This window comes from Lontra canadensis, unplaced genomic scaffold (assembly GCF_010015895.1).
Source record: "Lontra canadensis isolate GAN:19392208 unplaced genomic scaffold, GSC_riverotter_1.0 scaffold103, whole genome shotgun sequence".
NCBI classification, from domain to species: domain Eukaryota; kingdom Metazoa; phylum Chordata; class Mammalia; order Carnivora; family Mustelidae; genus Lontra; species Lontra canadensis.
Window position 1 is genome coordinate 2,511,219 of NW_022631097.1, and position 22,588 is coordinate 2,533,806.

The 22,588-nt window shown below is 37.3% G+C and overlaps 1 protein-coding gene across 2 annotated transcripts in view; it reads right to left on the minus strand.

The window, feature by feature from the left end:
• Positions 1 to 22,588, minus strand: part of MICU2 (mitochondrial calcium uptake 2) — a 152,398-nt gene that overhangs the window by 96,869 nt on the left and 32,941 nt on the right. For both annotated transcript variants that reach the window (XM_032838186.1, XM_032838185.1), the window contains exon 2: positions 7,986 to 8,130. In XM_032838186.1, coding sequence (XP_032694077.1) covers positions 7,986 to 8,130 — 145 coding nt within the window. The remainder of the gene's footprint in view (positions 1 to 7,985; positions 8,131 to 22,588) is intronic.

The following is a 22,588-nucleotide window of genomic DNA, read 5'->3' on the forward strand; positions in this document are numbered from 1 at the left end:
AGACAAAGGTAAGTAAAGAGAAATTAAGGAGGCAGAATAAGCAGATCTCGGTGATGAACTGGATATAAAAATGAGGGAGATGGAGATGTCTACAAAAACTCACAAAACACTCTAGGTGACTTAGGAAAGTGATGAAGGTTGTGCCATCACAAAGAAAATACAGGAAAAGAAAAGACTTGATGGGAAAGATGATGAATTCATTTTTAGACATGTTGAGTTCTTGATGCCTATGGAGATAACACCCAAGTGTCTAGTGGGAGGCTAAGATATGTGATTCTAGTGGCCAGCAGAGTTTGAGGCTAAAGACAGAGATACCTCAGATAACAGTCAATTAAGTAGTTGCAGTCATGAGTGACAATAAAATCATTCAGGGATTACGTATAAAGTGAATAGAGCTGAAGGGAGCATGGGCATTTAAGAGTTGACAGGAAGAAGAGGAACCAGGAAAACAACTGAGAAGTAATGAATGCATTTGTTAGAAAAAAACCTAAGAAATGTGTGTCACAGGAAGACCAAAGTTTCACGGAGGGAGTAAATGCTGTTGAAAGATCAATTAAGAAGCAGGCAGAAAAAAACAGCCATTGGTCTTGGCAATTTGATAGTCACTGGTAATCTAAAAAATAATATTCAGTAGAAAGGTGAGAGAAGCAGCCAGGTTGTGGTGCACCAAGGAGTAGTAGGCTGTAAAGGAAAGAGTACAGATGGCTGAAATCTGGCTGATAAGAGAACAAGAGACAAGTATGATTATATTACGGATTTTTCAAGATAGTAAAGACATAAGACTACTAGTAAATTTCAGAGAAGGAGGCAGTAGAGATAAAATAATGACAAAACTAGAGGAGATGGTAGAGGAACCAGTCTTAGGGTGTGAGGAGCTCACCACCAGGAAAAAGCTAATTAGGGATGTATAAATGCTTTAGATGATCTAGGTGAAGTTGAAAAACATGAATTTAGTGGCTCTGATCTGCAGAACCATGTGATTTTCTCCCAATAGTTCTTAGCAGGCTAGGTTCAATAAAAAGGACAGAGAAGAAAGATATTTGAAAGCAATTATTAGTGAGTGACGAACGATGTAGCTACAGAAAAGGAGGAAAATCCAGAAGAGCTGAGAGTTTAGGAATAATGGAATAAATGAGATTAGAAGCTTTTCTGAGGTCAAGAATAGGTGTATTGGATATTAGGAAGTGGGTAAGGTGGAAGGATAATTGATAACATTGTTGCCAGAGAGTGGACTTCTGTAATTTGCAATTTCTAAACTGAAACAATTTCAGTTTATATCATATCAAATTCAGTTTATATCATATCCCAATGGTCATGGGATATGAATAATAAGAATACAGTTCACTGGAATTGAGAATAAAAGAACTGTAAGGCTGAACAAATTTAGTAGAAAACAGCAACTTGGTATTCAACATAAAAGAACTTAAATAAGGAAAAATGGTGTTTCAACCACATAACCTAGTTCTCAAAGGAGTATGCTTTTACAGTATTAGGGTATGCAACAGCAAATTAAGGATGACACTGATCTTCCCCAAATCCAGGAAAAAATGAAGAATAAGCATCCAGCATCCACTTGGATGATTTACATCTCCATCAATTACTATTAGCAAAGTATATTATTTGCAAAAAGTTCTGAAAGATACAAACTAGGCAAAAATGAGTTTAGGATCTAATAAATCTCAGATTGTTTTTTTTTTTTCTTTCTGTTTATACACGAAGATCATGGGTCACTGGGTTGGCTCTGGTTTTCCTTGTTTTGCTGTTCAGTATGATCCACAGGAATGCACCAAGATTATTCTTCTTCTTGCCCATGATGAAAAATAAAGGTGAAGTACATCATAGGTATAAAGGATGTATTATTTGGCCTGCAATTACTGAATTCTTGATTTAGCTAAATGCCTTCTGATAGAGTTTAACTACATTCCAATGCAATTAATAAAGTGCAAACGTTATAAGAACCTAAATTGATTAAATCAAGGGTTACATAAAAACAACAATGAAAACAAAGAAAAAAGCCATATAAACTTTGAACTTGATTAGAAGACTTAGCATAGGTCTGTGGCTAAAGTAAGGTAAAGCAAAAACTAGATTCAAGGGCAAATGGAAGGGATTCTTTGGTGACTTTAAGCACAAGAGTAATAGCTGATGAAGAAGAAAATACAAATGTTTAATGAAAATCAAAGAAGCGAACCACTGAATTAGGTGAAGAGAAAATAAACACTAATACATATTATTTACAAGTATATAATCCCCTAATATTTTGAGGATGATGATCAATTTTTATAATCTCTACTCGAAACACTTATATGAAAAAATGAGCATAAATTATACTACAGGACACAGCACTGACATTTCTGATAATCAAGAGTTGTTTGGCTATAAAATATTTCTAAAGAATTCTTCCATTATCCTTTGTTTTCTCCTATACTATCATTCTGTTTTGTCCCCTTTATAACCAAAATTTTTAGAAAAAGCTATCTATACCTGTTGTTCTCGTCCTTCTAATTCTCTTTAAGGTCCTAATGACTCATGCTAGTGACCATATCCAATAATCTCTTTCCATTTATCATTCTACTGTACCTTCCTGGAACACTCATACTACTGACAAAACATTTCCTAAATATATATGTTTTTTAAAGATTTTATTTATTTATCTGACAGAGAGAGACAGAGAGAGAGAGTGTGAAAACTCTATCTCTCCTTCTAGTCTGAATGATAGCCTTGCTGGATATAGTATTCCTGGCTGTGTATTTTTCCCATTCAGCACATTGAATATATCATGCCACTTCCTTCTGGCCTACCAGGTCTCTGTGGACAGGTCTGGCGCTAACCTTACGTGTCTACCTTTGTTGGTCAAGAACCTTTTGTCTCCAGCTGCTTTCAGAATTCTCTCTTTACCTTTGTACTTTCCAAGTTTCACTATGATATGTCTTGGTGTTGACCTGTTTTTGTTGACTTTGAGGGGGAATTCTCTGTGCCTCTTGGATGTTGAATGCCTGTTTCCTTCCCCAGATTAGGGAAATTCTCATTTATAATTTGCTCAAATAGATCTTCTGCCCCCTTTCCTCTTCTTCTAGGACTCCTATGATATGGATATTATCGCACTGTGGAACCGCTGAGTTCCCCAAGTCTATATTCAAGATCTAACAGTTTTCTTTCCCTCCTTTCAGCTTCCTTATTTTCCATGATTTTATCTTCTATATTACCTGTTCGTTCCTCTGCCTCTTCCATCCTTGTTGTGATTATATCCAGTTGATTTTGTATCTCAGTTATAACATTTTTTATTTCGGTCTGACTAGTTTTTAGGTCTTTTATCTTGGCAGTGAGGGTTTCTCTAGTGTCTTCTATGCTTCCTTCAAGCCCAGCTAGTATTCTTATGGCTGTTGTTCTTAATTTTTGTTTAGATACATTACTTATATCTGTTTTGAGCAAATCCCTGGCTGTGGTTTCTTCTTGATCTTTCTTTTGGGGAGAATTTGTCCACCTTGTCATAATGTCTAGGTTTCTGTCTTTTGCATGTTAAGAAAGCTTGTTATGTTTCCTGCTTCTGAGAGTAATACTATATGACACTGTCCAGGGCCTGGTGCTTTAAGAAGTGTTTCTGGTGCATGCTGTGTGCATCTGCTATTGTATTTGGCTGCTCTTTCCCATGGGCCAAGTCCTCTGCAGAGTTCCTTCTTGCTTGCGGTGGGACATGTTTAGATCGTTAAGTTGTTGTTTTTGGATTTATTTGTTAAGATAGGCCTAATAGGAAGAAAGAAAGAAAGGAAGGAAGGAAGGAAGGAAGGAAGGAAGGAAGGAAGAAAATCAATCCAAGAAAAAAGGAAAAGGAACAAATAAGCAAGCAAACAAATCAAAAAGTATATGCCTGATTTCAAAGAAAAAGAAATTGGGAGGGTAGGGAAGCTGATCCAAAAAACTAAAAAAGAAAGGAGTCAACAAATGAACAAAAAACTGCAAGCCTGATGCCAGAGGAGGGAAAAATAATGGCGGGGAGGAAGCTGAAATGAAGCTGATGCTTTGGAACACTCCACAATCAGTAGCCTTGATGCATGGAAGGGCCTCTGTTGTCTTCTGAGGGAGAGACCTGCCCTTATAAAGATTCCCTTGCCAGTGCATGCGGAGTCGAGATGGGGCAGTGCAGAGTTTGGTGTAAGTGACTACAGGGGTTGTGTTTCTGTCTGAAGTCTGACTGTGCTGTTGGGCATTGGGGGTGGGGTATATGGTGTCAACCTGTCCTCCTGACAGGGGATGGACACTCGAGGCTGCTGCCCTTCAGGAGGCCCCTACAGAAAAGTGAACAATCTCCTCTTCTGTGACCCAGGCTTTCATCAGAATCCTGCCTTCAGCCTATCTGTGCCTGGCTGTTGGTCTGCCTGAGGCTAATTCTCCAGTGTTTTATCTCTGGCTGGCAGCTGGGATTCAAAACAAGTCTTAAAAGTACCTGGTGGCATGTGGACCCACTCCCTTCCACTGAAAGAGAGCTTCACAGGGCTGCATCTGGCACCTTTCTGTCCCAGAAAAGCAGTTGCACACCTACACATGTGCTCAGAGTCTATGTTGAAAAAGCCGCAAACACGTTATCTGCCATCCGCGAGTGCCTCAGTCCCCTGCTGTTGAATGGAGGTTCAGTATTGCCTGGTGGGTTTTTGTCTTTGGAAACGCAAAATATCCTCTTCCAAATCCACTCCATGAAGAGGAACATTCTCTTCCCTAGCGACCCAGGATATCCCCACACCCCACACCACTGAGCCTTGCTCCAACCCTCATGCCACTCTCCCTCCATCCCTGACTCTGCTCTATGAAAGGGGCTCCCACCACTCTATAATACTACGGCTTTTCTCTCTCCCAATTCACTCTCTGAAGCTCACATATGTCACGTTCTCTCCTTCTAATTGTGCAGATTATTTTTTTTCCTCAGATGGATTTCCTAGTTGTTTAAAATGATTTGATGTTGATGTAGCTATGTCCCAGGATCCCCTTATTACTCCGCCATCTTAACTCTTACCCCATCCCATAGTTTCAGAAGAGAAGTATGATATGATTCTTAACCCTGTTTCCCTTTAGTTAAGGTCTTTTTCCCCTCTGACTTCTGTTAAGATTTTTTCCTTTGTCTTTGATTTTCTATAGTTTGAAGCATATATGCCTAGGTATGGTTTTTTTTTTTGTTTTTTTTTTTTTAATATTTATCCTGCCTAGAATTCTGTGAGCTTCCTGAATTTGTGGTTTGGTGTTTATTAATAATTTTGGAAATTTCTCAGCTGTTAATAACTCTGAATATTTCTCCTGTTCTTTCTTCTTCTGGTATTGCACTAGCAATTTTTGAATTGTACCACACTTTTTGGACACTGTTTTTTCCAGTTTTCCTTCTTTGCAGTTTAAGAAATCTCAATTAACATGTCTTCAAGCTCACTGATTATTTCCTTGGTGCAGAGCATTATTTTAATGAGCCTATCAAAGGCATTCTTCATTTTTATTATACTGTTTTTTATTTCTAGCATTTCTTTTTGATTCTAAGAGTTTCCCTATCTCTGCATACATTACCTGTTATTATATGTACTTTTTCTATTAAAGCACTTAATTATATTAATCATGGTTATTTTAAATTCTGGTCTGCTAATTCGAAAATCTTTGCTATATTTGAATCTGGTTCTGATGCTTGCTTTGTCTCTTCAGACTGCCTTTTGCCTTTTAGAGTGTCAGCTGAGTTTTCTGAGAACCAGGTAAGATCTATCAGGTAAACTTTACTTAAGGAGATATTTTAAGTATGAGGTTCTATGTTTATCTGAATAACATTAGGATGAGTTTATGGTCTGCTATAGTTGTAGGTGTCAGAGGTTTTTAAGCATTTCCTCTGGTGTCCTTGTTTTTGTCTCCTCTGTTGGTTCTTATTTTCCTAGAGACTCCTTCATATATAAGGTCTGAGAGGTACAGTTCTTTCTGTTGTATCCCCTTTAGACAGGAGCCTTCCTGGTGTGTGGTGAGGTGTGGGGGAGGAGAAGTGTCTTATAATCTTATGATTCGGTCTCAGTCTGTTACTGGCCTGTGTCCCAGGGTTGTGATCCTCAGTCCCAGTGTTGTGATCCTCAGAAGTGCTTTCAGTTTTCTGTTTTCCTTCAAAAGTGAGACAGGAAGGCCAAAGTTGGGCATTTCCATTCACCTTGGTTGGTTAGACTTTGGTAAAAGTTTCCCGTCTGTGCAGGCCTTTGCTAAGGAGAAGAGAATGCTCTGGAATTGTTTCAAAAATGATTACTTTTCCCCTCCCGTTGAGGGAAGATTTTTCTCAGATCTTCACTCTTAGTGGGGCTCTACTAGGTAAAACTCCCAAAAGTACATAAGACTGTCAGGGCTGGCTCTTCACAAGTTTTCATCTCTCAAGCTAGCCCATGCTCAGATTCTAGCAGTTAGCCAAATCGCTCTTTAAATATTCCCACCAGATGCTGGCTGCAGTGGTGGTTTCTGGGTAGTTTCTGCTCTAGGTAAACTCTGCATCTCTGTATCTGTCCATCTCCAGTTTTCATGTTCCTATGCCTTATGGTCTCGATTCTCTCAATTCTCTGATGGATCTAAGAAGAACTGCTTTCAGTTTTTCAGCTTTTTTTCTTGCTGTGAGGACAGGAGTGACGATGTTCAAGTTCTTTACATGCTGGAAAGTAAACTACCTTAAAAAAACCTTTTTGATCTCTCTAGTTATTTACTTAGACTAGTTTTCTAGAAGTTTTCTCACAAAGTGAATACATGTTATAAGGATTTTGATACATACTGCCAAACTCCCTTCCAAAGAGGAGGTACCAAAATAACCGATATTTATTTTTCTGCTCATAAACCTTCACTGCTTCCTCACTGGTCAAAGATGATGTCCACACATTCCAACCAAATATACAAGTCTCTGATGGTTGCATAGGGTCACTGAAATGCCCCGTACAATATGACCCTTATCTGTTTTTCAATTTGATCTGTCATCACTCCCTAACAATTCTTTGGTTTTAGTGACCGGTGAACTTACTGTGTAGAGCATGTCATAATCATTCATTGTGTTTTTATTCAAGTCATCTCTCAATATTGAAAATAATTTCACAGTCTTTTTCAACCAACTTACACTTGTTACTGCTCACTTTGGCCTAGCCCATATAAGCTGTTCCACATATAGCTACCTACAGGGCAGTACTTCCAGCATCCTGACAGGTGGCAGGAAGTTAAGAAGTTTTCAGAGAATACTTTTATAATAAAGGGCACAGAGTATAGGGCCATATTTACTTTCTGCAAAGTAAAAGGAACTAGTTTAGGTAATATAACTAAGAATTTCTAACATCATTTGGAATAATTAAAAGTTGAGGGTTTATGAATTAAAATTACATAATTATAGCTTTTGGAGTTTTGCATCTCATTGTATTTTTGGTCCCCCCTGCCCAACTGCTCTCATCTGGTTTTTTTCTTTTTAAAGATTTTATTTATTTGCCAGAGAGAGAGAGAGTACACACAAGCAGGCAGAGAGGCAGGCAGAGACAGTGAGAGAAGCAGGCTCCCTGCCAAGCAAGGAGCCTGATGTGGAACTCGATCCCAGAACCCTGGGATCATGACCCGAGCTGAAGGCAGCAGCCTAACCAACTGAGCCACCCAGGCGTCCATAATCTAGTTTTATTCTTTGCCCACTTTAAAACATCAGTACTACCAAAAACGAATATCTTAGATAAATTAATTATTCTATTAACATATTTAGTGACATTAAAAACTTCCCTCTTTTTCCTTTGGCTCTTTAGAAAAACCCATAAACAAAACAAGTATTTCTTAGATAAATACATAAAAAGTTGAACTACACCTGTGTCATGAAGAATGTAAAGTCTAAATAATAAGCAAATACATGGCACAAAGAATTATTATAATTAAAATGAAGAAAAGCTGTTAGCAATTCTGAAAAATAGAAGTTTATCAGCCTTAATGTTTGATTTTTTAAAAAAACTTTAAAAATCCAAAAAACAACTTACGTTCCATTTGGTCAAACATTACTGAAAAGAGGAAGTCTCGTGGTGTCATATAATATTCTCCTTCATGTTCCAGTGAAGAAAACTGCATGAAGCGCTGTTTACGAAGGGACAATTTTTCTCCCATCTCTCCAGAGACAACATTATCCTAAAAGAAAAAGAAACTGCATTTTAAGACTTTTCTCAGTATGATTCCCCAACTTAGCTACTTCCAGAATAATCTTTACAGAGTACTTTAGTATTTAGTTCTAACAGCCTCCAAATTTTTCAATCACTGATTTAATAAATATTACGTGATTGTCTACGTATCACTCTTTCAGGCATGAAGACAAAACAGTGAATGATACTAACTTGAAGGAACTTTTTTTTTTTTTTTTTTTACTTGAGGGAACTTCTATTCCAGTTAATGAAAGAAATGACAGTTAATGAATATATGTAGAAAATAAGGTGAGCTAATGAGAAATGCCACAAGGAAATATTAAACAGGATAAAAGACTCATAAGGAGTAGTATTTTAGATAGGATACTCAGAGGAGGTGAGTATCCTATCACCTTTCTAAAGAGGTGACATTTAAAGAGACTAAATGAGGTGCAGTTAATGAGGCCTAGGGCTCTCTGGAGGAAGAGCATCCTGAGCAAGAGGTAAAGTAAGATCAAAGACCATGAGGGGTGTGTGTGTGTGTGTGTTTGTTCCTAGGTAAGCCTGGTGTATTTAAGTGTGGCAGAAGATAAGATCAGAAAGAAAGGTAGAGGCAAGAGATCAAGTAAAGTGCTTTTTCACAAAGATAAAATATATCATGTCTGATAAATAGCTCTGCTTTCAGAAATATACTTACATCATGGATGGAGAGTGCTAAAAGGATAAGAACTGGTAAAGTATTGTCAGTGTAAGATTCTGGATATCTCAGGCAATGGCACCTAGACCTTGACTCAATGCTGATAGAGACAATACTGGAATCTTTATTGCTAACCTTTATTGAGCACTCACTATGTGCTAGGGATTATATTAATAAAGCACTCTACATCAATTATTTGGTTAGTCCTCACAATAACTGAACATCAGATACTAGAGTATATACAACAACTAAAGGAAATGGCACAGCCAGGATGAAATACCTGGGGTGTCCAACTCAAAGTGTTTCAATCCTTTAACTACCACACTAACCTCCTATCCATGGCTGGGCACTGTATCCTAAGCAAATGGAAGAAAACAACACAGCAGTTAACATAAACACCAATGTCAATATAGCAATCTTGACACAGAATGTGAGTATTATCTGTGAAATCCAAAAGCATACTCTCACCTTGGACTACTTTCCTTAAAGTACTGGTCCGACCTGGACCACAACATCCTTCCTGGACACACAATACTTCCTTTTCACAGTTACTGCTACCGTACCTATTATTTACCTTGATACAGTGACATTCACTGATTACAACTGAAATGGGGGAAAAATGAGAATTCCAGTTGCTTAAATCTCTGTAAGTTCAAAGTCAACAAAATTCAAAGTTAACAGCTCCTTTTGGGCTGATCTCAGTTTTCTAAAAAATATTAATTCTCTTTCCTTATTTTGACACTTGGTTTCCTTGAGCAGCTAGTTTTATAGCTCCTTTCTGTTCTACACAGTGCATATTGAATGCGAGACATATGTAGAATACTCAAAAATACTGGATGATCTGAATCCCTTTCTTTTTCTTTTTTTTTTTACTGTATTTTTATTATTTTTATAAACATATAATGAATTATTAGCCCCAGGGGTACAGGTCTGTGAATCACCAGGTTTACACACTTCACAGCACTCACCCTCCCCAATGTCCATAACCCAACCACCCTCTCCCTACCCCACTCCTCCTGGCAACCCTCAGTTTGTTTTGTGAGATTAGGAGTCTCTCATGGTTTGTCTCTCTCCCTTCGTACCCTCCAAACCCCCCATGTTGCATCTCCACTTTCTCGTATCAAGGAGATCATGAGAGTTGCCTTTCTCCAATTGACTTATTTCGCTAAGCATAATACCCTCTAGTTCCATCCATGTCGTCGCAAATGGCAAGATTTCATTTCTTTTGATGGCCGCATAGTATTCCATTGTATATATATACCACACCTTCTTTATCCCTTCATCTTTTGATGGACATCTAGGTTCTTTCCATAGTTTGGCTATTGTGGACATGGCTGCTATAAACATTCGGGTGCATGTGCCCCTTCAAATCACTACATTCGTATCTTTAGGGTAAATACCCAGTAGTACAATTGCTGGGTCGTAGGGTAGCTCTATTTTCAACTTTTTCAGGAATCTCCATGCTGTTTTCCAGAGCGGTTGCACCAGCTTGCATTCCCACCAACAGTGTAGGAGGGTTCCCCTTTCTCCGCATCCTCACCAGCACCTGTCATTTCCTGACTTGTTAATTTTAGCCATTCTGACTGGTGTGAGGTGGTATCTCATTGTGGTTTTGATTTGTATTTCCCTGGTGCCGAGTGATGTGGAGCACTTTTTCATGTGTCTGTTGGCCATCTGGATGTCTTCTTTGCAGAAATGTCTGTTCATGTCCTCTGCCCATTTCTTGATTGGATTCTTTGTTCTTTGGGTGTTGAGTTTGCTAAGCTCTTTATAGATTTTGGATACTAGCCCTTTATCTGATATGTTGTTTGCAAATACCTTCTCCCATTCTCTCAGTTGTCTTTTGGTTAACGGTTTCCTTTGCTGTGCAAAAGCTTTTGATCTTGATGAAGTCCCAATAGTTCATTTTTGCCCTTACTTCCCTTGCCTTTGGCAATATTCCTAGGAAGAAGTTGCTGCAGCTGAGGTCGAAGAGGTTGCTGCCTGTGTTCTCCTCAAGGATTTTGATGGATTCCTTTCTCACATTGAGGTCCTTCATCCATTTTGAGTCTATTTTCCTGTGTGGTGTAAGGAAATGACCCAATTTCATTTTTCTGCATGTGGCTGTCCAATTTTCCCAACACCATTTGTTGAAGAGGCTGTCTTTTTTCCATTGGACATTCTTTCCTGCTTTGTCGAAGATTAGTTGACCATAGAGTTGAGGGTGTATTTCTGGGCTCTCTATTCTGTTCTATCGATCTATGTGTCTGTTTTTGTGCCAGTACCATGCTGTCTTGATGATGACAGCTTTGTAATAGAGCTTGAAGTCCGGAATTGTGATGCCACCAACTTTGGCTTTCTTTTTCAATATTCCTTTGGCTATTCGAGGTCTTTTCTGGTTCCATATAAATTTTAGGATTATTTGTTCCATTTCTTTGAAAAAAATGGATGGGATTTTGATAGGGATTTCATTACGTGTGTAGATTGCTTTAGGTAGCATAGACATTTTCACAATATTTGTTCTTCCAATCCAGGAGCATGGAACATTTTTCCATTTCTTTGTGTCTTCCTCAATTTCTTTCATGAGTACTTTACAGTTTTCTGAGTATAGATTCTTTGCCTCTTTGGTTAGGTTTATTCCTAGGTATCTTATGTTTTTGGGTGCAATTGTAAATCGGATGGACTCCTTAATTTCTCTGTCTTGTTGTTGTTGTAAAGAAATGCAACTGATTTCTGTGCATTGATTTTTTATCCTGACACTTTACTGAATTCCTGTACAAATTCTAGCAGATTGGGAGTGGAGCCTTTTGGGTTTTCCACATATAGCATCATATCATCTGCAAAGAGTGATAGGTTGATTACTTTTTTGCCGATTTGGATGGCTTTAATTTCTTTTTGTTGTCTGATTGCTGAGGCTAGGACTTCTAGTACGATGTTGAATAGCAGTGGTGATGATGGACATTCCTGTCGTGTTCCTGACCTTAGCGGAAAAGCTCTCAGTTTTTCTCCATTGAGAATGATATTTGCAGTGGGTTTTTCATAGATGGCTTTGATAATATTGAGGTATGTGCCCTCTATCCCTACACTTTGAAGAGTTTTGATCAGGAAGGGATGCTGTACTTTGTTGAATGCTTTTTCAGCATCTATTGAGAGTATTATATGTGAACCCCGATCTTCTTCAGAACTTGTTTATTCATGTCTTTCCTTTTCTTTTCCCTTAAGTTACTACTACAAAAATGACTCAAGAGGCATGTTTTAATTACATGAGTCCATACTCTTATCATAATAATCAGAAAACTGAATTTTATTAATACTCTGAACATTTTATATGTGAGGCAGATACAGTAATAGATATATTATTATTTTAATGAACTGATACTGAATATATGCAGGAAAACAGTGGTAAACAAGACTAACATTAATTTCTACCAGAACACACTAAGTGCTTTGGCAGTAAAATTACAGAAAGCACACAAATGAGACAGGAAAGGGAGAGTGGGTGAGAACCTTCTCAGTAAATGTCACAGGACTGTCAAAGTCCTAGATATGAGAGAGAATATAGTATATTAGAAAAACTGAAAGAAGTTGAGTAAGGGCGTATACATTATTAGCTTATAGAACAATTCTATTTATACTAAAATTAATATGTAGCCTATTAAGAGAGTAACAAAAATAACTAACCCACATGGAAATACAGTATATTTCCAAATCCTTAAACAAATGCTGCCTTTCTTTATACTTCCTAATATCTAAGTTGTTCCTGACTAATTAAGAGAGTACCTTTTTACCCAACTCCTTTCTTTCTTGTGTCAATAAACAAACTTTGAATTCTAACCAACTAAAAGGAGTCAATTACTCACTTATTCTCCTCCTCAAATGGTCTCATAACAGGACGGACTGCTGTTAATTCTGCCTCTCTTGGTTTTCATGTTGTCCTCCATCTTGCAGCAGTCCTATTATTTCCTGGTATATTAAAAATGACCAGGAAGTAAAAGCACAAACTTCACACTCTTTGATAGCAAGACATGAAAACTATTCTCAAAGAAATCCAATTTTTTTCCTTCTAGGATACTTAGATCCAAAAAAACACCCTATTTCATTGTTACCATTTTCCACATGCCTGTATGTCTATAACTTGCACAAGCATGACATTTCTCAAGACTCTCGAGAAGAAGAATTGTCATCCCTTCCAACTTTGGTTAATTATCCTCTCCAGTGAATAAGAAAAAGTGGAGGAGGTAAAATTAAAACTCCCTTTCATGGGCTGATTTCTGAGCTTAAAGTTGTCATTTGAATTACAGGCCATGAACTTAGAAAGTCATTTATAAACAAATGACCTCCAAAAAATTTGTCCTACTACTATGACTCTATTAGTAGATGGTGTGATATTCAACCATCTAACCATCTAATCAACCTGGTATTGTGGCCTTTAATTCCTGCTATTTCATGGTATAAAGAGACTTATTCTCCAATCCCCAAATCTTTTAACTCCAATGTCAGCACTACTAATGTTTCCCTTTTTTCTAATCCTTTCTATTCCCTCTCACATTCTGCTTATTGAGTACCTAGCTATCACCTGGAGGTCCCCACCACTGTAGATTCTAATCCTATCACTTCTCTTATGGAATATAAAGTGGAAGCCCCCAAGTTACAATCTCTAACTACTGGTCTTTCCCTGCATCCTCATCCACCCTTCAAGTAAATACTTAATTGAACATCTACGAACTTGAGGACACTCTAGGAAGAGACAGAACACATATGAATTACGGTGGCAGTAGTGCAGTTGTTAATCCTAACAGTAATAGCTAATGTTAACTAAACATGTAGTATATGCAAGGCAAGGTGCTAACATCTTTACATACATGGTCTCACTCAACCTTCATAATAACCCAAAGGAGAGACATCATCTTTATCAACCTTAAATTACAAAAGAAGAAACCAAGGCTTGTCAAGGTTTACCAGCTTGCCTAGATTAACACAGCAAGTCAACTGACAGCATAGGTGGTATGACAACCCCAGTCTCAACCACTATCCTATACTAGCTGCTCTAAGAATTATATAAATTAGGAAAGAAAGAAAGTATTGTGGGTAATGATGGCTAAGGAAGCTCATGAAAACAGTGAGATTTAAGCTAGACTCTAGAGAATAAAAAAATGACTATAAGAATTAGACACCTTTGAGGCCTGGACTAACTGTTGTCTATTTCCTAAATGATATGTATTACTGCTCTTGTTCAATCAAACTTAAAAGCAGGATTTCTAATATGTTTCCTTGCTACAAAAGAATTTATGTAGACAGAAAAAATACTGTTTTAAAGCTAGAGCTAGAGCTAACTGTTAGAGCTTTTGTAATTCCAAGCTGATGAACCAACAAATCAGTTTTATTTAGGCCACCTTTATCATACAATAGTTGAATTTTTAAGTTTATTTATTTTTTTAGTGATCTCTACACCCAACATGGGGCTTGAACTCATGAGCCCGAGATCAAGAGTCACACACTCTTCTAACCAAGTGAAACAGGTGCCCAGTAGGTGAATTTTAAAGTACGTTTTAAAAGACCACTAGTATAATTGATGTGCATTATATATGTATGCTTACTCCATGGAATTTAGACGATTAATTTACCATTTCTATTGAAGTATAAACATATGACATGTAATATTACATTTAATTTGTTATTTCTGTTTACCTGTAAGACTATTCCTGCCTAACTTCATTTGTATAACCATTTTTTTAAAAAAAGATTTTTATTTACTTATTTGACAGACAGAGATCATAAATAGAGAGGCACGCAGGGAGAGAGAGGAGGAAGCAGGCTCTCTGCGGAGCAGAGAACCCGATGTGGGGCTTGATACCAGGACCCTGGGATCATGACCTGAGCCAAAGGCAGAGGCTTTAACCCACTGAGTCACCCAGGCGCCCCTGTATAACCATTTTGATCAAACCTCAGACTGACTGGATGGATTTAATTGTCAGGAATGAACAATTCTCCATTCCTCCCCAACCCTTTCTTTCATCTCTGTGCTTTTCCTACTCACATCCTTGCATGCTCTCTCTTTTCCCACCTCCCCTTCCTTTGTATCCTTCCCTTGCATGTTTTAGATGGCTTTATTTATTTTTAAAGAATTTAACTTAAGCAATCGCTACAGCCAATGTGGGGCTCAAACTTAAAACCCTGAGATCAAGAGTCGCATGCTCTACCAACTGAACCAGCCAGACACCCCAAAATCAGGAGTTTTCAGGGCCTTTTAAAAAATTGTTAGCTGCTGTTTTCATATTCCCTGAACTATTATTGTTATTATTGTTACTGATATTGTTGCAGATACTCATTTCCTTTAGTCTCTTTTTCACTTTGGCATATGTGTGGCCTATGTGTGGTAGGTTGGACTTGACAAACTGAACTAAGGCAAAGACAGTGGCTTGTAGACTTTGGTAAGTATAGTTAGAATACCAGTTTGGAGGGAGATGACGAGGAATAATAAAGGTCAAAATATTAAAGTTTTACCTGAGAGTAAAGATATAAAAGCAAACCCTAGCTTATTAGTACTGTTACATATCAGGCAGTGAAAAGTCCATTAATTCATTCTCAAACATTTAAGAATCTCTTTTAAAAATTTAATTTCAGGGGTCCCTGGGTGGCTCAGGTCATGATCCCAGGGTCCTGGGATTGAGCCCCGCATCAGGCTCTCTGCTCAGCAGGGAGCCTGCTTCCTCCCCTCTCTCTGCCTGCCTCTCTGCCTACTTGTGATCTCTCTCTGTCAAATAAATAAAATCTTAAAAAAAAATTTAATTTCAAGTTAGTTAACATATAGTGTATTATTAGTTTCATGGTAGAATTCAGTGATTAGTCACATGGGTAGAATGCATGTAACCCCCAGTGCTTATTACATCAAGTGCCCTCCTTTTTTAAGAACCCCTTATGTTTCACATTCTATAGACATTATGACGGATATTATGAGGTCTTCCTTTAAGGAATTTACAAAGAGGAGTGTTGGATTGAAAATAAATAATTTAGAACACTGTCTTTGAGGTCAAACTGCCTGGTATTCAAATTTGAGTTCTGTCACTTACTAGATATGTGACTTTGGACCAGTTACCTCTCTGTGCTTCATCTGATAGGTATGAAAAATGTGGAAACTGGAATCAAACTGCCTGGATTTAAATCCCAGCTCTACCACTTGGCCAAGTTATATTTTCCTTCTCCTTCACTTAACCCCATTTTGGAAAATGGAGAAAATAGTAATTATCTACTTCAAAGGGTCTTTCATTTATTTTTTATTCATTAAAAAAAGTATAATTGACATACAATGTTATATTAGTTTTAGGTGTACAGCATATTGATTCAACAATTTTTTTTTTTTTAGATTTTATTTATTTACTTGACAGAGATTACAAGTAGACAGAGAGGCGGGCAGAGAGAGAGAGAGGGGAAAGCAGGCTCCCTGCCAAGCAGAGAGTCCGATGTGGGGCTCAATCCCAGGACCCCGGGGCCATGACCTGAGCCAAAGGCAGAGGCTTTAACCCACTGAGCCACCCAGGCACCCCTGATTCAACAATTCTATACATTAATCAATGTTTACCATAATAATGTAGTCACTATCTGTCACCATACAAGTTATTACAATATTACTGACTATATTCCCCATGCTGTACCTTTTCATCTCTGTGAATTATTCAAAGGGTCTTTTAAAGAATGAGTATTCAATGCAATAATACACATAAAGCCCTTAGCATAACACCTGGTACATAATAAGTGCTTCAGAAGGTTAGCTATTATGACTATGATATCATAATTTCAACAAATACTCTAATAGAAATACATAAAAAAAAAAAAAAACCTGTGAGAAGGCAGAGAGGGGACCAATTAACTGCTTTACTATTTGGCAGACTTAAGAAAGGCATCACAGAGCAGGAGACAGTTGAACCAGATCATAAAAGAGGAGTACAAGAAACTACAGTACAGAAATTATACTAAAGTCAGTTCTGAGCTTTGGTGTAGGTCTCTGGGGTACATGAAAAAAATGGATCAAAGAGGAAATAGCAGACATACTCTACTGGAAAGATCATCCTGGCTACCAACATTTTCTTTTGTTAATTTATACAACAGTCATCATATATGTAAGACACTGGAACCTACACAACTGACTCTATAGGATATCTTATACCATGATTCAGCACTTACTTTTAACCTATACATCAATCTAATATAGGGTTTAACAAATCAAAAACCCAATCAAAAACTTGGGTTTTTAAGTTTCAAAATCCCAGCAGATTAAAAACATTGAGTTATACATATTAGAGTCACATATACTGACGGCAGAAGGGAGATCTAAATAGCATGACAGTGACAGGAGAGAAAAATAATATAAAACAGACATAGCGGCAACAGTCTGGTCCAATCACTATTAAAGAACCAATCAGTGGCCTCTGGGTCTATTTATGGTGATGATCTTCAGGCACCGAGAAACTACTAATTATGTAGAGAATATTCTGTTAAAAATGTATGAAAATATGTAACATAGTTTAACTGTTTTAAATGCATATCTTGCATAAAAGGGATATTTAATTACTTACAAGGGTAATTTTAGTCATCTGGAAGACTCACTCACATGCACACTCCCAATGATGCTACACAGATTCAGCATTACTGATTCTACTATATATCCAAAGTACTTTGCAGAGTGCCTGTTATATAAAAACACCAGCGCTATGTTTATATAAACTGAAAGTGATTAGAATCAGGACTGAAAACAGAATGTCTTTCAAAAAATATAAGTAGATATAGTTGGGCTTGTCATAAATACTACTACATGTCAAATAAAATTAGACCACAGGATACAAATCTTTTTATCTTTCCAATATAATTAATATACACCTTTAAAAGAACTTACCACTAGTGTATTCTTAGTCATAATGAGGTATCACTTACAGGAAAAGCAACCACAAATGGCATTTCAGTATGATGACATATAGGTTTGGATGTCAAGAGAAATATGACTGCTTTTTCCTAGGGCTAAATCAATTCCTTTCAAAAATAAAAAGCATTAAAAAGCAAACCATAATTTTAAACTATTTAGGATATAAATGTCAGCATAAATATCAATATTCATGTCTAAAATCCTTGTAAGTACTGAGGGCTGTTTCAAGGCTCTGAAGAGAATATCAGCACCAGTGGAAGTTGGACTCTCCAGGTATTAAAGGATCTACTACATAAACAAGTTTTCCCTTTTTTCCTTCGGATTTTTGGTTTTTATCTCAATCAATATAATAATCCACTTGAAAATAAAATCTGAGACAATTCTTTATACTAGTTTCCTTTAAAAAGGGGATGTAAGGTGCCTTCTAGAGAGAGTTAACTCTTAATAAAATCAAAGGGTCATTAAAAAACAAAACAGAACAAAATCAAAAACAAAACCCAACAAACTGAAAGAGCTAAGTAAAAAGTTCTTAAAACCTCCCTCCCACAACATGACAACCCAAAAAGCAGTAAGTAGAGCCATACTGTTGCTAGCTCCTAACCTCCTACTTTAAACTGGTCCTAGAAGGATCTTCTGATAATCTGCATTAAACTGTAAGACAACAATGGCACTGAAAATTAGTTTCTTCTTCCAGAGAAAAGAGGACCATGAAGGCAAACGAGAGGTTGAAATCCTCAAATTCCTCACTGATTAGGGCCACTCTATGTAGAGCTGTGTGCACTACACAACTTTAAGGGGCACCATTCACTGGAATCACCATGCAGTTAGTCAGCAAATGGAAGCAAAGTGCACTGAGGAAGGGATATGTTTTTCTCATCTGTACAAAGTTACCACATGGGACAGGGGTAGTGCTGTCACTGGTGTTTCCCAGTTTGAAGGGACAGTGCAGGCCAGAGAAAAGGAGCTCCTGTCACTCTCTGCATTCACTATAGGCCCAACAGCTGCCCTTTTATCCCTCCTCTGTTCTATCAAAGGTGGGCTGGAATCAGCAAGTTATGACTTGGTTGAGCAGAGGGGAAATACTGTATTCATGACCACAGATCCCTCAGGCAGCTAAATGACTGAACAGTTGATATAACTGTGAACATCCTGTTCATTGGCTAATATTCTAACACAAAGATAAAAACAGTGCTTAGATCAGGATGGAAAAGAGTCAAACATTCACTTTGTTTTAGGCAAACAACATACTTGGCTGGAATGTCTGTTTAAAATGTAGTGATGGGCCTATGCAAATTCTGTGGGAAAAAATGAAGATGAGCAATAAGAAACAATGAACAATGAAAATCACATTCTGAAAGAAAACATGAAAAAGTTATAGGAAATGAAAGTGGCAACTTTATGACATCAGAGATTAAAGATAAGATGCAAGACAATAGAAATAAATACCTGAAAAGGGAGATGGCCTAGTTAAATAAGGGGAAGACACCATTATAAACCTTAAAATACTTTTAGAATCAACCTTGTGGAAAATATATGGACTATGTGATAGGAAAAAAAAAATCACACAGAAGGCAAAGAAAATCACATAGAAAAGCAATCACAGAAAAGAATATCCACACTTACGACAAACAAGAAGGACTCAACATATGAGTAACTGCTATGCTCTAGGATAAGAAAGAGCAAAATCAAACATCAATTTCCAAAATACAGTGGGGAAAAAAAAAACCTACTGAAATGAAGACTTGAATTTGCTACTCTGTTTGCCCCTGCCCTAAGCGTATGTACTTTGGGTTTGAATAATCCTAGAAGACTCCAGGGGAGATCAGTTTTAGTCTCTTTCAGAAAACCTAAATAAGGTAGAAAACCTAAGTAAGGTTAAAACCATGATGACTCTATTGCTGGATATCTTAAAAACTGTTTTCTAAAGGGTTAATACCAAAAAACCAAAAAGGCACAATAAAAGATGTCATTTATTTCTAAGGTTATCCTTAAAAGACATGTATCACTCTTACACGTTATGTGGAGGAAATGAAAGCAGTGCCCAGGGGATAGCACACTGAAGCTACTCAACCTGAAGGGCTGGAAAGAACTTTCTGCCCCTCCTCATCTCAACTTACTTACTGATGTTCAAGAGAACTGTTCCATTAGGAATGGACTAAACAATATTAATTTTAACCTTTATCTAAATAATGAGATTTCATAAGAAATTTCTAGAAATCTACTCCGTTGGCCAATGTATACTGTTACACATAAATAACCAATGGCCTGGCATGAGGGAAGCAGCTGCCAGAGGAACTAGCTCCCCAGAAAGAAGAGTATAGAATACAGTGGTGGAGATCAAAGAGCTGCAGAGGGCCTGTTGGTGGCTCTCTGTTATCTGAAACCCACCAGAGACTGAATTTAGAGTCTTGGTAGGTGGAAAGTGATGGCAGTGGGATGAATTCCTATTACCACAACTATTTGTTCTCAGACCTGCATCTAAAACTAAATACATGGGAAAGGAGGGGCAGCAGAAATGCTGGGATTTGGGGTTAAACTGAACACGTGAGACCCATCCACATGGTTCTGGTTATATATAAAATGCTCCATGGATTTCAAGGATTACTTGTAAGGCAGGAAAAAATGTGACAAAGGAATTAAGGGCAATGAGTGATGTGAGCTGGATAAAAGAGATCTTTGAAAGCTGATGACTTCTGTTAAAACATTTCCCTAGTTTATTGCCTTTAAAGCAACAGGTGCTTCACCATTCTGTCTCTACTTTTTATCCATGAACTGACAAATCTGAAAAAGTTAGTTCTGTTCTTTGTTGGACATTCTTTGGTTTCTGCATTCTCAGGAAGAAAGTGAGAAAAGAAAGAGCCTTCCTTGCAATGCTTTTAATATATCCAATATACCCTACAATGCATTAGATAAAATGTAGTGAAACCATATTCATTTGGGACCTTTATTTTGGGATTTGTAACAATCTGGATACAATGTAATTGCTTTGTTGTCTTTGAACTTTCTGTGGCTAACTGAAAGACCATCTTCTTAAGAAAACTTTACAACTGGAAAATTTCAGTCATTAAAACTTCTCCATTTTGTTCTGAATTGGGGAGATTTTATTGTACATGAAACAAAGTAGTGTCAGACTAAATTAGAAATATTTACTGCTTAAGCAGTACTTTACAATAAACTCTACAAAATGACAGAGTATTAGCTAAGGAGACAAACTTCCCTCCTGGGAGACCTGGAAGCTCTGGGAACTACACTGGGTGGCTTCTGAACATTGTCTGATCTTGTGATAGCCTAGTCTAGACTTCTTCCCACATACTGAAAGAAAGCTAGTGTGACTTTTCTTAGATAAACATGGTAATGAAATGGCACGTGCTTACATATATTAATTAATAACCCCCCACACACACAGAATTCTGTATATAGAAGTGGCCACTGTCAGGAGATGCTGATAAGTAAAAAAATAAGCATCTTCTATTAACTGGTTTCTCTTTCCTGATGAGATCACTGAGCAGAATACTCACTTTCCCTTCTTCCATAATTACCTTACAAGGAGGCACATAACTACATACATTTTTGTTTATGCTCTTAATGAAAGGTTTAAATTAGGCTTTACATGTTTGAAAAAAAAAAGTATAGAGTTTTAACTTAAAAGTTCAATACCCTCCTAAAGTTTCATCGATATCCCTCATTGAAACCCTAACTAAATAACTTTTTCTTAAGAAATGATGGAGTTACTTCAGCTTATTACTCCCGACCCCCCAAAGCTCTGACCCCCACAACAGGAGACGGTAAATACTACTTTGTGAACTGTTTCTACAACTATTCAACACAAACTTATTTAATAAATATCACGTATCTCCTAAGACCAAGCATTGAATACAGGTAAATTAAGAGACATTCACTTTCTAGTGGGGGAAGCACAATGGAATGGAAGGTGGGAAGTGCTAGACAGTAGTATGAAAGGAACAACTAGCATTTAGCAGATGTGTATGTCTCACAAGGATAAATTTCAAACTATGATAACTATTTCTCATGTTATTTATCAACCATGACATTTTGACTTCTTAAACTTTTGAAAATGAGATACATACCAGACTAATATTTTCCAAGATGACAAAATTAAACTTAAGTAGAAAACTAGTAACAGGTCTAATATTAATAAATTTATCTAGATTGTGATCTTCTTTGGGCAGCATAGCAGTAACAAGGAACCTTTTGTAATGGAAGATGGATCTGATTTCTGGAACCTTATATATCCATGCAAAATGGTCTCCTCAAAACCAAGAATTTCAAGTAAGCCTGGGGAAAGTGCTGCTATCAGAGGACTGAGTCATAAACAGAGGATACCACTAGAGATAACAACATTTAGGATATTGTATCCTCTAATACATGACACAGTTTGGAGTAAAGAAGGGATGGATTAAAGGATCCCTCTCTCCTCCCTCCCACCCCTTCATAGGAAAAGCTGCAGTTTGTAGCTCTAAGTATTTTATAGTTTGGGACTGCAGAAGGAAAGTAATTCATTCCTATGGTATTTTGCACTGCTTTTCCCCCAGGATCCCACATTCTCTGTGATCTACTCAGACTTCCATATCCACTGTCTGTCCCCTCAGTTAACAGGAAACCCACTGTAAGGATGGTTGTGTAAAGCCTGTGGCTGAATACTGATAGCAATTTGCCTATCACCAAGTACCTTAAGCTCCATACCCTTACCCTACCCAAAATTTGGTCAAAGACTGGAATTATTTTTTGAAAACAGCAATATGTTGTTTGCATACAAACAGAAATTATACCCAAAACAAAAAATAAAACAAATTCTTAAAAAAAAATTCTTCAGGTAAATGGAAAGATAATGAAAACCTTAATGAAGGGGCAGAT